This window comes from Thamnophis elegans, chromosome 2, assembly GCF_009769535.1.
Source record: "Thamnophis elegans isolate rThaEle1 chromosome 2, rThaEle1.pri, whole genome shotgun sequence".
NCBI classification, from domain to species: Eukaryota; Metazoa; Chordata; class Lepidosauria; order Squamata; family Colubridae; genus Thamnophis; species Thamnophis elegans.
The window spans coordinates 49,232,647-49,250,172 of record NC_045542.1 but is presented as its reverse complement, the minus strand read 5'-3'; the positions used below and the strand labels follow the sequence as shown (position 1 = coordinate 49,250,172).

Sequence of the window (17,526 nt, the reverse complement as noted above, 5' to 3'; positions counted from 1 at the left end):
TCCTTGAAGCTCATAGCTGAGGCGCCGAAGGCGTTGGCTGGTCTTTCACTGAAGCGACCCCCACTCCCACCCCGAGCTCCGGTTGCAAACGAGTGGAAGGCGGCAGTTCACCGGCATCCGCCCCCCAGTTGGGCTGCGAATCCCGGCGGGAAACCGGGAGAATTCAAAGTGCCGCGGCCGCTTTTCCCGCTAGGAGCGTCGCCTTGAGTTTGGGCGGGAAGTTCCGAAGGTGCTGGGGCCGCCCTGAGCGCCTCGACAGACGGGACGGGAAAAGAAGAGACCAGAGGACGGACGGCAGAGCGACGTCTGTTGGCGGGGGCATGAAAGGGGAAATCTCCCCCTCCCCCCGGACTCCTCTACTCCCCTTCTCTTCCTTTTCCAGCGACGGGGAGGCGGGGGCTCTCTGGCCGCTGCCTCCCCATGCGACGCCCAGGCTGGCGGCGCCCCCGGTGGGCTCCCCGTGACTCCTGGCCCCTCTTGTCATGCTTGTGGTTTGGGACGAGGCGGCGAGTCCTTGCGCCAAGAAAAGCCCAGCGCCCTCCAGCCTCGCCGCAGAACCCGGACAGCGCGAGCACCAGGCACCGGCTGCCTCTAACTACGCCCAGACGCTGCTTTGCTCGCAGCTCATTGGAGCGAGCCAGACGGGGCCGCCGCTGCCAGACCCTTGGCGAGGCAAGGCAAGGCACGGAGCAGGCACAGAGGCCGAAGCCCCCCAGCCCGCCAAGCGCCTTTGGCCACCAGGGGCAGAAGGAGCATCCCGCCGCCCGAGGCCAGGCGACCGAGCCCTAGTCCCAGCTCTGCCCCCGTGGAGCTAGCTAGCCGGTGGCGCTTACCCGGTCCTCTCTTGCCTCCGCAGCAGGTGGCTCGGCGGCGTCGCGATGGGTGGAGGGACGGTGCAGATGTTGCTGTTCTTGGGGCTCCTGCATTGGGGTCCGGGCGGAGAGGGCAGGAAGAGCTGGAGGCGGCGCGGACCGCAGCAGCAACCCGCGGCGGCGGCCCGAGAGCGGAGCGAAGCGGCTGGGGAGCCGGTAGAGAGCTTCCCGTTGGACTTTACCGCCGTGGAGGGGAACATGGACAGTTTCATGGCTCAGATCAAGAACCTGGCGCAGTCGCTGTACCCTTGCTCCGCGCAGAATCTGCACCAGGAGCTGAGGCTTCACATGCTGCTGAACAGCTCGGTCACCTGCAACGACGGCAGTCCCGCCGGGTGAGTGTAGATGCCAAACTCCCTGCGCCTCCGTTTCTTTCTGTTTCATTCAAATTGCCCATCTTCCTGGATCCAGTGCCCGGTAGAAAACAAAGAGAGAAATTTTCATAAAATGCTTCTTCGTGGGCTTTGCTTCGTGTACCTATTTGTCTTCTCTGAAGTATCTGGAATTCAAAACGATACTCCTTGGAGGTGCCTTTATTAACAAATCTTTAACCGAAGGCAGACGAAAATCCTCAAAAGTAGGGAGAAAAGAGAAATTGTCTTCTAGATTTCTGAGATTTTGATAACTGGACCTGTATTAGATAAATTTACTCTAGTGCAAAAGATCAGAAGTTTGCAGAATGTATTGAAAAGATGGGGAAAGTTTCTCTGGGTTCTAATAAAAATGCAATTCTCAGCCTTTTTAGAAGGAGCTTAGCTCTGGATCAGAACTTAGTGAATTTTCTAAGCAAGTCTGTGTAGACTTTGCCTGTGTGTGCTTCATGTATGTCTAGTCTCTTCCCTTTTTTCATAAAGCATCATTTCCATCACCACCCCCAAGAAGAAGAGATGCTTCAGAGAGCACACAGAACTGTTTACTATTAATACTTAGAACTTCAAAAGTGCTGAAACAATCCATCTTTAGTGTTTAAGCTTTGCTTCCACCATGTGGCTGTTACTAAGAGCACAGTCAGTAACAGGTGGAATAACTCTTTCCTGCCTGGAAATACTTAGGAATGCTAGGAATTTGTTTAATGCATTTAGTTTGGAGCAAGATGAAAGCCAGCTCAGTCTGGCTCAGAGTCCCTGAGAAGGTCCTTTGATCAGATTCTGTTTGGAGCTCTTCTGACAGCCATCCTGTTTCTTTCTCTTGTTCTTTAACCAAGTATTTTATGTAACTCTCTTGATATTATAATGAGTTGGTGTATCAAAGGATTTGTGGTCAAGCGAGCCAGTCTCCCTAATTAAGTTCACGCTGCCTTCTATTTGTTTTTATTTTAGCTACTACCTCAAAGAATCAAAAGGCAGCAGAAGGTGGCTTCTATTCTTGGAAGGTGAGGTTGAGTTTTTCTTTAATTTTATTTTGAGTTTTAAAGCAAAGTTCAATGATTTCAGACTCTTTAGGTTAAAAAAATGAAGAGATGACAAAGTAACATCCCAGCTGCTTTCTTCAAAGGTTTGCAAGGAATATTAATATGTACTGCCTGCTTTCTTTGCAGCCAATGTCTTTATCCTTTCATCTTCACCGTCATTGTTGCACATGTCCCTATGTCTAGCAAACCTATGACAGTCTAATTAGTCTAATAATTCTAATCAGAGCTACATATAGGAATAAATTTTGCTGAGTTAGGTTTTCTAACCTGGTTCACTTCATACACACGGAGTACAATTTCCAAAATCACCACCCAGCAACACAACATCTGAAGGGCACTAGAAGGTAGAAGGATGGTACATGAGTCTGTTGTTGCCTTAGTCAATCAATCCATTTCTTCTGTTTGCTTGTACTTTAATTTTCTAATTTGACGTCTATGGGGATTTTCAATCATCCAGGTCATGGTTGTCCCATAGGTGCTTTTGCAAAAGGCAATTGACTTTCTGGATTTTTTCCTTGGAAACGTTTTGCTTCTCATCCAAGACTCTTCTTCAGTTCTAACTGAATGGTGGAAAATGGAAGGTGGATCCTTCTTGGGACTGAAGCTTGTCCACCCTAAAGATAAAACATTCAGACACAAATTGAGCAATGTGGTTTATGAAGGGGTTTACAGTGAGACATGTGCAGATCTGTATGTTAAGGAAACAAAAGAAACATTTCACAAACACATAGCACAACACAGGAGAACAAACCCATCAGGACAGGGTTAAGAAGTCCATCTGCATCTGAAAGACAAAGATCACTCTTTGAAGACAGCAAAGTCCACATTCTGGACAGAAAGGACCACTGGTTTGAAAGAGGGATCAAAGAGGCTATCTATATTAAAATGAATAGCCCTCTCTCAATAGAGGGATAGGACACCACCTATCTTCTGTCTACAACACAGCCCTTTCAGCAGTCCCAAGAAGATTCCACCCCCATTTGCACACTGATTCAGGTGAATCTGAGCATACAGATAAACCCTCAAGTGGCCTCAACGAATCTCAGAGAGGCTAACAACCAACCTTCAGACTGCTAAAAGATTAGATGATTGCAAAGATTATAAATCCTTCCATTCCCCAACAGTCAGAATTAAAGAAACTTAGATGAGAAGCAAAACATTTTCAAAGGGGAAAAAAAAGAAACTCCAGTTCCTTTTGGAAAAGTACCTATTTCTATTTTGATCTTAAACCATCTGTTTGGAAGTAAGTCCCACTAAGTTCAATAAAATTTTGTTTCAGATAAAAACAATTAGGACAGCAACATTATGCTACTTTGGAAGAAATGATCAACTTTTGCCTAAGGATTACTATTGTGATTTTTTTTACATTTGCTATTCAGATAAATAAGATATGATAAACTAGAGATGTCAAGTAGTTCTATTCCAATTTCAAGAATCTTGTCACAAATCCTGCATTTTCTACACAGGAAGCCTTCGGTTTTTCATCTCAACCCTCAATGCATACAATTTAATCTAATAAGGAAAAACAGATGTGTGTGTGTGTGCAATATATATATTACACACGGATTAAAGGCAGAGTTTTCATGGTTATGACCTGGAAGTAAATCCTACTGAAAGTAATTAGATTTACATTCATGGAGTCTATCCTAAGGAATATGCGTGTTGTGTGCCCTGTAAAGAGCAGAACTATCTTTATTGGCATTTGATTACTCAGTCAGAAAATAATAAAGCAATCCTATTTCACTTGGGTCACTTTCAAGTAAGGGAATTAAGGTGTAATATGAAAAAATCAATGGCATAGAGATTAATTCTTTGAAATGTACTTTGAAAGCTGAATGCAAACATGATTTGTAAAGAAGAAATTCAAGACAGAACATACTGTATTATAAAAAAGATAGCAATCTGCCAATGAAATCAATGGGTTGTTCATTACTTTTACAGTAGATGTTAAAAAGATGGCAAAAATTGTAGACTGCAATACAGTCCCATCCTATTCAATACATATTTTCATATTTATAGGAAGTTAATATTGCTATGTTCAGATTATTGAAAAGGAAGCTTGCATAATTTGACAAGTTTAAGGTTTCAATCAAATTAGATTCTATGATTATTTTATGTGGGATTCAATGTAGCTTTTAAAATATATCTATCAGATCTATAAATTTGTCTAGGAAAAATAATATCTACTTTGTTATAAAACAATTTTATGACTAATTTAATTCCACCAAGCATCTATTTCATAAATCACAGTTTAAAATTATGTGAATTACTGATACAGGGAAAAATTACTGAGATATTATCATCATCGTTGTTGTTGTTATTGGATACAGGAGGCTGGTATTGCTTCAGCAGAGAGAATTGCAATTCTCGTTATGAAACAATGAGGAGATTAATGAGTTCCAAGGAGTGGCCCATTACCAGAACTGGTAAATGTTTTTTATTCTAATTAGACTGAGATTTACATTGTGCATTATATATTGTTTCTGTTGTCTCCATAAATGCATAATTCTGAATACACATTTATGCTTATCTTTAGTAATATTCTATTATTTGTGTGGAATAAATAACGCTTGGTTTATTCATTTAGCATTTACGCTGAGGTTTTTTTTTTAAAAAAAAAAACAGGTAACACCAGAATCAAAATAATGCATGTAATTATTTTGAATTTTAATAGAATGCAAAATCTCCTTTTCATTCTTTGCAAAGCGGATCTTCTTCTATAAATTTAAGAGAACGAGAAATATTTGAGTAGAATCCTAGAGCCATTGCAGTTATTAAATCTCTGCTTAGAGTAGTAATTCAAACTGATATATTGTTGACAGATATTGTAAAAGGAAGACCACCACCTCTCTGATTAATTGGTTCCATTGACCATTGTAATTGGTTCCACTGTTGTTATTTTTTTCAATCAGAAGCTGCTCCCCTCCATAACTTAAATCTATGATCTCCTGTCCTCCAGAATGGTGTGGAATAGAAATGGCAATCTTAGATTACACAATCATGTTTTGACACTTCCGCTGCAAGAAGGGCTTAATCTGATTTTTTTTTTAGAGAGCAATATTAATCTCATATCTAACTGACTCTGGAAGGAGTGAGAGTAATAACTAGACAAATGTATCCCCTCTTTTGCTACACCACATGCAGATTCCCGAATGTGTGTTACAGAAGTGAAGCAAGAGGGGAAAAGGGATCTAATTACCCTTTTGCCAATATTGGTATGAAGCAACAGGGCTTTTAGATAAAGTAAAAGATCAATTTCTTTCAATCCCCACCTCTTCATAGAAAGTAATAATCCATTTTAGATTATACCCCTAAATGAAATATCCACATACAAAATTGCTATTTATTTATGGTGCTATTTGGCTATATATTTCTCTTATTATACTCCTATATACATTTTGAGAACATCTAGATGGAAAAGTGGCATGAAAATGAGGTATACCTATACCTATATTTAGAAGAACAGTTCATTGTTTGCATCATTTTCTCTATTTGGTGCTGGGTAAAGATGTTGTGATACCACAAAGCTCACCTTATCCTCAGCCTGCACTGGACATATTATCGGAGGATCTGGAGGACAGTTTGGAAAAACTAAATTATTTTCTTTGGCTGAAATCTGTATCTGTCCAGATGATATTAATAAAACAAAAAGTTACTTTAAAAAGTTTCAGCGTGGTGGATACGTTGATTTTGTAGTGACATTGACTCTTAGAGGGAAGATAACCCACCACATAGTAAACATTTCTATGTTTGCATTTTCAGCAAAGTGGGCAGCATTAATACCCTCTTTTTCCTCTTTCATTAATTATAGGGATTTGTAATGAACTGTTAAAAAAAGAGATGTCTTTTAAGATATGCAGACTGGCCTAATAAATAGATTTTATTACAGATCTCTTCAGGACTGCCCAGCCTTTATGGCTCCAATACCTACATTGATGTTCATGAAAGTTGGAGAAGGCACTATAATCCCCAAGAGATTATTGGCTGTCCTTTTATGGCATGTTTAGTTATCATAGAACAAAGCTCTGGTTCAGAAATGGAGATTGGTTAACTTTTGCTGGCTCACCAATACTTCTTCCCAGTGTTAGCAACGTAATGCCTAGCTTAATAATCAGTTATGCTCAAAGTACTCAGAATGCTGTAATTTTCCTTTGTTCCATTGCTTAGATGAGTCTGTGTTATTTACTTCTAAAACTTTTAGAGTCTGTAGTCCATCCAAAACATATCTGAGAATAAGGGTCCATAAACATGCTGAATTTATATTTTAACTATAGGTTTTCCACTATCTAAGCTTATCTGTTTAGACCAAAAAGAAGAAATATTTCAAACATTAGTGATATAGGTTCTATTTTTGTATACACGAAGTACAAAAATGAAGTATTAAATCTAATATTTTCCTATCCTAGTCTGAAAGTTTTCATTGTGAACCTCACATCCTTTCAGATACTCTGGCATATATACCTACAAATGTTGTTGTTTTTTACCATCTGTCATTGAATTAATGCTGAATGTTCTATGTTCTTTGCATGAAGGATATATTTCTCTATGTGTTAGTATGTATATTTTTCTCCATCTACAGGAACAGGCATTTTGTCATCACAACCAGAAGAAAATCCTCACTGGTGGAATGCAAATATGGTGTAAGTAGAATAAACAGGTGTAGGAGTTGAATGGAATAGTCAAGCAAAAATAAACAAGATAGAAGAATAGTAAACTAGGGGAAAGGAGAACTTAGCCTGCATATGAAAAAACAAAGGACCAGAGTTTGCAAGTTGTAATGTTCTTATAAAACAGTGGTTCTCAACCTTCCCAATGCCATGACCCTTTAAGACAGTTCTTCATGTTGTGGTGACCCCCAACCATAAAATTGGTGTCTCGGTTCCTAAGACCATTGAAAATATGTGTTTTCCGATTGTCTTAGGCGACCCCCGTGAAAGAGTTGTGCGACCCCCAAAGGAATCTTGACCCACAGGTTGAGAACCACTGCTATAAAGAAAGCAGGAGTAGAAATTGCAAATGAAAATAAATGAGAATAATGACGAAACAGAATGGATTGTTAGTACATTAAGAAAGTCTTCGAAAACAATCCAAAGACAACAGTGAGGGGAAATCCTGATGGTAAGATTTGAAGTTCTGCCTGATTCATGCCAGCAAGGCAGAAGTAATGTAGGTGGGTAAGTGAGAAGGCAAAAATAATATTAGCCTGACACCTTTGCACTCCTCCGTGCAGGGCTGTATTGAAAGTACTACTGCTAGGTCTTTAATGCAGAATGGCTTGGCCATAATGAAGAAGCCAGTGAGGATGGATTTCGTTCTCTGTCTGTACTCCCCTGATGAACTGTAGTCTTAGATATTTTATATCATAGTAATAACTGACCCAACAAATGTATTTTGATTATGTGCCATCAAATTGGTGTTAGTTCTTAGCAAAACATACCCAGAGTTTCTCCAGCAAATAAATTCATACTAAGCCTTTTAAAAAGGAATCAGTCCCATGTAAATAGAACTTCCGGCTAGAATGATTGGAGAGCAGACTTGAGGAATAAAAGCAAATATCAGAGGATAGCCGTTAATCTGAAAACCCACTTGGGAGCTAGTGTCTGTATGTATTTAAATGATGTTAGAATGGCTGATAAGAATTAGAATGGCTGTTCTATTCATTGGGATATTTTTTTCCTGGTGTGGCATTGGTTTTAGACAGCAGGGACATTCTTTGACCAAGAGTAATTTCTAATTCAAAAAGCATCTAGACTAATTAATGTGTAGTTATCAACTAATATGGTGTTGATAGCTTCAATGGAGCACAATACAGGGGAAAATAGAAATAGAAAATCAGAACAGTGGCATTTGCCATGCAGATCTATGAGAGTTTTATAATTACTGAACATTTTCCATGCTTGCCATAAAAATAAGAATAAAGGTTGTATTATTAAACATGTATTGGAAAAGCACTAAACTTTGACCAATTGTAGCTCCCTGGCATTTAGCTCCAAGTGTTAGAAAAAAATTCATTTTATTATTATTATTTCTTTGATGCTTCATGCCCTGGAATATCAGTTGTATAAAATGCTGGTAACCATCAGATCTGAGTGAGCCGAGCTTAAACGATTTTCTCTTATCGCTCTTAGGATTTAATTTGCTGGACTTTTACTCTTGTCTTACCCCTCCATGCATATCAAAAGAATATTGGTGCTCAAGGACATCTGTTCTCTTGCAGTTTCATCCCATATTGCTCAAGTGATGTCTGGAGTGGAGCCTCTGCCAAAACTGAGAAAAGTGAGTGCTTCTGACAGGCTCTTGCTGCCAAACAGGCATTATGCATTAAGGGAATCTGGCCTGAATTCTCCACAGTTGTGCAAAGGAAGAAAGGATTCTCGCCAGCGGGCAGGAAGAAATAATAAATATCCTCTAGATAATGCATCCGCTTGCAAGCCCTGCTTTGTCACGGTTCAGAACCCCACATGGGAGTAACCGAGCAACAGCCTGAAGCAAATGGTTGCATCTCAAGGGTCTGAGCAACTGTTTCATTTAGCTAAACTTGAAATAAGGAAAGACCAAATTGCGCCAGGACTTCCAAATGGAATCGAGAAAGTTCTTGATATCTGTGCATGCGCTTGAGGGCCATCCTCATTTAGATCTATCACAGATATGGCACGGGAAGGCACTGTGTGGCCAGAAACATCCGTCTGGAAGATGTTGACATAAGTGACAAAGAAACATTTGCTCTCTTGACTGACTAAAGAAGAGCTTCGGGCAGTTGGGACTTTTTAACATAACTGACTCAATAGATAAAACATGGACCTTTTGTATTTCTCTTTCCAAAATGTTATATTCGACTCAGGATGCCTAGCTTCCATTTGGTGTCAGTAACTGACACCCCAGATTCCTGGATATCACTACTATTGATCTTGTATGAAGAATATTAGTTTTCACAATCCTACCTAATTAAATGAAAGATTTCTAATCTAAAAGGAAAAGCTGTATAGAAACAAAACCAATATTTTTATTTCAGTCAGTTATTTTTTTATTTGGGTTGATCTCAGGGACAGTAATAGTGGAAGTTTTCTGTTTACCAATATTGAGAGGATGAGTAAATTTAACTGCCTTAATTCCCCTAAGGAAGAGTTTGCCTCACATTACACTAGGAATATTGTTCCCATCCTTGCATCCTTAATTTTGTAATTTTCCCTGGTAGTTGTTCTTGAGAGAACAGCATGGTGGCCAAATACTTTACAATCATGAACTCCATACATTATACAGAGAACTGGGACTGACCATCTTCCCAGTTTTCCTTTTGTATGGAAAACAACTAAGGAACTTCTGACATCTTCAGTGTTGCCTTAAATGCAGATTGATGTATGGTACGACAAGCCCCTCTGTTGTTTTTCATGCAAAAAATGAAAAGACACCCTCCCCAAGCATTAGCAGCCATTCCTGACTCTCTTTGTTTCCTTGCTAATGTCACCTCAAGAACAATTTCTCTACATACATTTCTATTTTACTTTCTACAATAGGATGTAATCTTACTTCTTTAGGACGCACTTCTCTTTCATCATAAGACATTATCCTTTATGTTGATGGAAGGTCATCATTTGAAATTGATTGAAACTGAATTTCTCTTCTTCGGTCTACTAGTTTTATTGTTTAAGGTAGAAAAAAATGTAAAGTACATTAGACTGGCCCACATGTTGCAGTCAGTATATAGCTGGTTTGATTCCGGCATAGAGTTATTTGTGAATCTAGCCACTGTAGTTTGTAAAGACTTTACACAGTATGGAAGAGCAGGTTGTTGTTGTTGTTGGTTTTTGCTAAATCATAGTTTGAGATGTTCTATGAATCCAGTTCCAATTTCCAATAGTAACATTTGGTCTCAGTTAGCAGCGATCATGTGCTAGGTATTCTAGCAGGGGGGGGGGGGATTAGAAATCTCCTGGAGTTGGATGCAGATTAGGTGGAAGAAGAGGCTAGCAATTGCCAAAGCATATTACAATCTTTCTCAACAGGACCTTCTCACAGATGCTACTTTTTTCTGTCCTCTGTTCTATTCTTCCATTGTTTGGATGGGGAACTCATAGCTTCTGGATCTGCTGAACATCAGCTCCCAGCTATTGAAGCTATCAGGGCCAAGATGAGAGATGCTGCGAGTTGAAGTCTAGCAATATTTGAAGGGCTACAAGTTCTGCTTTCCTGAAACAGGAGAGATATTTACCATAATTCAGATTCCCTGCTGTGGATAAAAGTCCATCTCACTGCTATTTTTTAAAGAAGCTTTTCTCAAAATTTTGTTCTTTCTTTGCTCAGCTTATCAAACATATACTTGGGAGGTCAAATAAATGTTCAGAAAACTAGTCCTAAACATTAAAGAACATGAAAGGGGGAGAATGTTCCATTTGTCACACTCAACAAAGAAATTAAAGAATTTAGATCTGAAACTTAGTAAATGACTTGCAATATTTGCTAGGCTTACTTTTCCACTGAACGCTCATTGGAAATTTATGGTACGAAAAGTATACTTTTCAATATTCATTACTCCATACCTTCAATAGGAATGGCAAAAAATGTTATCCAGTTTTACTTACTATGATTGTTTTTCGTCTCCCCACCCTTCTCCTCCTACAGATGAATTTGTCTTCATGGGTGCTCTTATCATACAAGAAGTTGTAAAGGAATTATTGGGGAAAGGCCTTGGAAATGCCAAGGTGTTGCTGTTGGCAGGAAGCAGGTATATGTCTGTTTATGAAAACATGTCTAGTAAATGTATGCTTGTGTATGGGTTGGAAAAGGATGTTATTAAAACATTTCAAAAGTAAATATAGAAAAAGACCTAATAAAAACAACATTTTAAAGTAAAAGATACAACTCAGCTATTGTTTAATCAGTTCTTTAACAGCTTCTTAGAAACTTGCTAATTATTCCGACTTCTCTTTATCTGATGTATTTTAATTATTGCATTTTAAATTTATTCCAAATTTGTGCGGTTTTTAATGCATTGTAAATCTCCCAAGGAATGGACAAATGAATAAGCAATTAAACTTGGTATTTCATTAACGTTAATTGATGCGACATGTAGACCTTGCTTACAAGCCATGGTTCTTCAGACAATCAAATGGAGGAGTTCTGCTTCAAAGGACTTGACTTGTCATTGCAGCGCTGGTGGAACAGGAGTCCTCTTGAATGTGGATCGAGTGGCTGAACAGCTGGAAGAGCTGGGATATCCTGGGATTCAGGTCCGTGGCCTTGCAGACTCTGGCTGGTTCTTGGATAATAAACAATATCGTAGGACAGACTGCATTGATACCATAACCTGCGCCCCCACAGAAGCCATCAGGAGAGGAATTAGGTATTGAAGTTTTTAACATCTTTCCTGGAAATCTAAAACTGGAGTGAGACATCCAGTGAGACTTTCCTTTGATAGTTAACATGAACTACAGTCTTCAGAGATTGCTAAGTAATATTCATGAAATGGGACTGTGTAGAAAGTACATAGTAGACATTCTAGTAATCTGTCAATAGACAGAGAAACCGAAGGTGTCTTTATTCCAGCAAGCACCACACGATGGAGTGAACTCCTTTTCTCACCCCAGCTCCTTTCTCATTCTAGGAGTTCGAAAGCATGCAAATGTGAGTAGATAAATAGCTACCACTTTGGTAGGAAGGTAACAGCATTCCATGTGTCTTCAATGTATAGTCATGCTAGCCAAATGAGCACACAAACCAATGTCTTTGGAGGTTACTGCCTCCCTCAGCTAGGAAGCAAAGATGAACACCACCCTCTAGAGTCAGACTCAGCAGTACAGAGGAAAACTTTACCCTTTAACTTTTGAAATATAAATAGACATTTTCAATGTGTGGTTTGTCTGCCCTCTACTGTCCACTGTTTTTGGAATTTACTTTTGTAGCTCAGGTTTCATGTGAGGGGGCCTTGGTGCTCTCTGAGCTTGCTTGTTTTCTTGCAGACATTTCATTACTCAAAGTAGGCAATATCATCAGTGCTAGGACTGCAAGAAGACAAGCAAGCTCAGAGAGCACCAAGGACCCCTCATGATTTACATGTTCTTGCCTCTCAATCCCAGATATTCTATACAGCATAGTTAACTATTTCTAGTAGAATGGATTTGAATAATTAACTCCAGCTATTTTTTTTTAAACTCTCAGATATTGGCATGGACTTGTTCCTGAACGCTGCAAAATGCAGTTTAGAGAAGGAGAAGAATGGAATTGTTTCTTTGGCTATAAAATTTATCCTACTCTCCGATGTAAGTGTGCCAGTAAAAGGCCTGTTGCTGAGTGATATCTGAAATGCATTTCAGACAAATTCTCCTTATCTGTATAATTAATACTAAGTGGTTATTATTAAGCCTTGCTAGTATTGTCAGCCAGGTAAATGTTTTGATTTAGCTAATTATGTGATTTTTACACTTTTAATTTATTTGTTGAATATAAATAAATATTCATATTACTTTAATACTTCAGTATAAATAAGATGTGTTTGATGATGCAAGATTGTTTTAATGTGGAATAATTTTCAAGAAACATCTACAATTTAGCAAATAAAGACTACCATGTGATTAGATAAAAATGGTTTTAACAGTAAATGCACAAGAAAATGTTACATGACATAACAGAATATACCAAAATTCATCCTTAATTTTTTGTTTCTCTTTCTAAAATTTCCACATACTAAGAAATCTAATCCATTCTTGCTTGCTTAGTTTATCACTTAAGCCAGTAAGTTTATAGCCCTATTGATGATGTTATTGGTACTAAATTCCTCTTTGTGTAGGTCCGGTTTTTGTGGTGCAGTGGCTGTTTGATGAAGCTCAACTCACTGTGGACAATGTACATTTGACTGGCCAGCCTGTACAGGAAGGACAGTGGATTTATATCCAAAATCTGGGCCGTGAATTGAGGAATACTCTCAAGGATGTGATGTTAGTTTTGTTTCATGTTTTTAAATTTCCATTTAAGGAAATTTCCTTTCCTGGGATCTAAGAATTTTATCTTTCAGTGATATGCCACATTATTAAACACTAGATATGTATGGTTAAACTTGTTTATTTGTATTGCTGTTAGTGGGAGTCAGCAGTGCATCTCAGGCCTTTTACTGTGTTAAAATTAAGATAAGGACAGTGGCTTTATACTGCTGTCATATGATTCAGTTGCTTTCTCATGACAGAAGTATTCATAATACCCAGTGACAAGAGATAATGAAATTAAATCTTTGGTGTCTTAGCTACTGTATGGTATATTAAGAACAGTGCTTCAAAGCAATTCAGGTCTGAGTTCTAAGCTTCCTGCACCTAGCAACTTATATAGGTATCTTTATTGCAGCAAGATGCCTAAATTCTACTATGAAAAAACTCAAAGTTGTTAAAAAAGATATATCAAAATGTTCCTTTTTCTATCACACTGATTTTATGACTTTTCCCCTCTTCTGATCCAGAGCCAGCTTTGCTCCAGCTTGTTTGTCTCATGAGATCATAACACGCAAGTAAGTATGTAGAGTGGAAAGATGCACCTTCCTGTTTTCTCACTTCTTCTCTATTGTAAGGTTTTTGAATTCAGCTCAGAATCTGATAATTCCAATGAAACTCTGAACACGAGGTTACTGAGAATCATTTTTTTATTTTCTGCAGAAAGCAAAAAGACTTGACGGCATTTTTGTCTCCCACCTTAACAGAGCAGGCATAGAGAGAGAGAAAAAACAGGCACAAGCCTCACCGTCCAGTCATGAAAAAAAAAGTTCTTGTCAAACTTCTTATAGTCTTTGCACAGCTTGTACAGATCGTCATAGTGCTAGAAATATTATTTCATGTTACACAAACCTCATGATTTTTCTCAGTGTGCTGAAAACAATAGACTTTAGAAGGGGAAAGAAATACATTTTCTGGCATATAAGACAGAGCTTTGTTAGGGAATGCTGAACACACATTTCAAGTTGCAAGCAAGGTTATTTCACTTTTTTTTTTTTTTTTTTACTTTTCACAAGTAGTTACTTTGCTAAGTTTGGCAATTCGCCTAGAAGTTTGATCTATGAAGTTGGCACGTTAGGTTACAATGGAGCTTCTCTCAACAGCAATTTAACAAAGGCTGGATTAAGTTACACTCTGTGTATGCTCTAATCCTTCAGGGGTTCTTTATCGAATGAAAGACAATAATTATTTATTAAGAAAGACTGGCTAAATCAGCAGTGAGCAGAAAATAAATTAAAATCTGAAGTATGTTTGTAGATTTCTGGGCAATTTACATTTTTAAGCATTTATGATTAGGAGAGGTGACATAAATTACCCAATGCCTTTTAATCAGGCTGCTAAATACAAGAAAAAGGGGGGTGGACAGGATTGATCTTTTTCTCTGAAAAGACTAAATATAGTTTTGATACTGAGAATAAATGACTGGTTTCAGAAGGCTCCCTTGTTTTGCATCCTGCAATTCGGTGTCTATCCTGAATAACTGTTTTATAATAAAATGTCAGTGGATCTTGAGCTGTCTTGGGAAAAGAGAGCAAAAAGTAAAATCCAGAAACCGAATTTCTGCCTCTCCTTCTCTGGAATACTGCTGACTTTCTAGAATGTTAGAAAACTATAATTTGAGCATATAAATGATATATACAAAGCAGATCATCCATCTTTAGAAACTTCTAGTAACCTGTCTAAATTGATTCTGTATTGCTTTGATTCTCATACATTGTCCAGTATGTTTCTGATAGATCGAATATTGACAGCTCTTTTCTTTGGTTGCTACCTCATATGACCCCATGAGTGTTCAGAAGTGGAAGTTCTAATGTTAGCGGGCTCTCTTGAAGTTATGCCTACGCTGTGATTAGTCACCTATAAGAAACATGCAAATTGTAACATACTTTCATCTGTATGGATTGCTTTTTCAGTCATTGGACAGACATCCAAGTGAAAGGGACCTCTTTGCCCCGAGCTCTGCACTGCTGGGATCGCAGTCTACATGACAGCAATAAGAATGGGAAAGCCCCGTTAAAAGGCTGCCCAGTCCATCTGATTGACAGCTGCCCATGGCCACATTGTAATCCATCATGCCCTACCATCCGGGACCAATACACTGGCCAAGAGATGAATGTGATCCAATTTCTCATGCATATGGGTTTTGATGTGCAGAAGATGGCACAGCAGCAAGGGTTGGAGCCCAGTAAACTTCTAGGGATGCTGAGCAGTGCTAGCTAGAAGTGTATTCTCTTAAGGACAACGGCTTGACTTTAGACACCCAAACTTTCTGCCTTCTTTGCTCACGTACAGCACATAAACATCTACAGAGACAAGTAGCCGAACTAACGCACATAGCTCTTGCACAATTAGTCTATCAGGATCAAATGGACAGAATCTCATCTACCCACTTAAATGAAGCATTACCTCCACATTACTGCCAAGCAGTACCTCTGTTCACAAGGACAATCTACAGGAAGTAACGGGTGCCTAGAAACTCCAGCCTCAAGAACCCATAGGGGCCTTCGTGCATTTTATCATTTCCAAGGCATTTCTAGGCCATAGAGTGACTTTGGAAATGGGTGGGAGCATTGAATTATTCTCCCATCAGAAGTGAAGATATGACCACGAGGACTTCCTGGAGCCAGCAGCTCTCCATGTAAGATACTGTACAAACAAAGCACAGCGGCTACAAATGGATCTACCGTGTATTCAATTTACTTTTGTATTGTTTTATGAAATGATTTTATTACTTGACTTTCAAAAGAAATAAGCAAGAAATATAAAATTAATGATATTGTTTTGTAACATATTTTTTAAATAATGAAGAAAACGGCTTATGCTATTTTGGCAATGTGAAAATATTTATTTTAATATGTAAATGCTATTTATAAGGGCTGATCCAAGATATGCTCACATGTAAAGTTGTAAATACTTTCTTGGAAAGGTTTTCCTTGTGAACACATATGTATGGGAGAGGGCAAGGGTCAGCATTGGCATTATTATTATTATTATATTATATATTATTATATTATTATATTATTATTAAATCCTTATGACTCCCTTTGTACTATGTTCATTTGTAGAAATGAAATAACAAAATTATGAGTGAAAGATTTAAGAACAAGCTTTTTTCCAATTTAATCTATATGATGTTTGCACTTTTATTCATCTTTTCGTTATAGGAAATGCACAAATTTGAGGGAGAGAAGAAAGGGCAACAAACAATAGGATGCTGATTTAAATTGGGTAGGTATGCAGGTAGTCCTCACTTAACAACAATAATTGAGGCTAGCAACTTCATCCCTCGGTGATACCGTTATAAAGCATGATGCCATATGATTACACCAGTTTACAATAATAGTTGTGAGACAGTCACAGTTGCCATCAATAGGGGGTCTTGTGCAAGTCACAGTATCCTGTGAACGTGTGATTGCCATTTTTGACTTCCTGATGGCTTCCCCATTGACTTTCTTGTTGGAAGGCTGGCAAAGAACAGAGAAGAATAAACATAAATTCTATTCCCCCCCTTACAGTTGAGACAATAGTTATTTGGCCCTTCTTTTGTTAGTCTTGGGCAGCAGCAATTGACATAACAATTTTTCCTAACCTGGGACTATCTGATTGTTGAATTATACACTCACTCCTGTTGTCCAGTTGGTCCAAGACATTTTAGTTCTCAAATAAGACAATCCAAATTATACACTTGTGTTAAATGTAAATGCAATAACAGATGGTGTTATGTGCTTTAATGTTACATTAAAGCTGCAAGCAATAGCATCCATGCAAACCATGATACTGAAATGAAGTCAGGTATGATTGGGTAATCGTACAAATGCCACAATTACATAAAATGCTCACTTCTCTCGGGACATCTGATACACGTACAAAAATCATCCACTGTCATGTTCATGTTGTCATTGTGCCCTCCACCCGGCCAATACCATGCCCAATTGGGATGTTGCCTTAAAGTTTTATTTCTACAATTTTAATAAAATAGTAATATGAATATATAAAGATCAGTATCTCAAGGAGAAAAAAATGTAAGTATTAAGAAAGATCAATGCTACCTAGTCTAAAAATTTGACTACAATTAATTGTGTTCCACTTCCTTGTCTCTAATATTTTCTAAATGTAAACCTGAAAGAACAAGCAACAATAAGACAAATCTGGGATACTACTATTATGAAGAAATTCAGAAAATAAAAATTTGTGAAGGCGCTCTAATGTAAAATGAATATGCAAATACTGTGTTGTTGCCACCTAGTGGTAAAGTCAGAAAGTATAACAA

At 38.5% G+C, this 17,526-nt stretch overlaps 1 protein-coding gene across 1 annotated transcript; it reads left to right on the top strand.

Moving 5' to 3' along the window:
* The first annotated feature begins 878 nt into the window (after positions 1-878).
* NOTUM (notum, palmitoleoyl-protein carboxylesterase) lies at positions 879-16,221 on the top strand. The gene is made up of 11 exons (XM_032211695.1): positions 879-1,207; positions 2,192-2,244; positions 4,614-4,709; positions 6,863-6,923; positions 8,501-8,559; positions 10,903-11,005; positions 11,432-11,623; positions 12,439-12,539; positions 13,067-13,214; positions 13,727-13,774; positions 15,170-16,221. The coding sequence occupies exons 1-11, from the start codon at positions 879-881 to the stop codon at positions 15,474-15,476; spliced, it is 1,497 nt and encodes a 498-aa protein (XP_032067586.1). The 3' UTR covers positions 15,477-16,221.
* Positions 16,222-17,526: the final 1,305 nt, after the last annotated feature.

Bases quoted from the DNA above. Each gene is read 5' to 3' on its own strand.
- NOTUM (XM_032211695.1), top strand. From the start codon at position 879: ATGGGTGGAGGGACGGTGCAGATGTTGCTGTTCTTGGGGCTCCTGCAT. The intron at 6,924-8,500 runs GTAAGTAGAATA...GTTCTCTTGCAG, and splicing joins TGGTGGAATGCAAATATGGT to TTTCATCCCATATTGCTCAA. The intron at 8,560-10,902 runs GTGAGTGCTTCT...CTCCTCCTACAG, and splicing joins CTCTGCCAAAACTGAGAAAA to ATGAATTTGTCTTCATGGGT.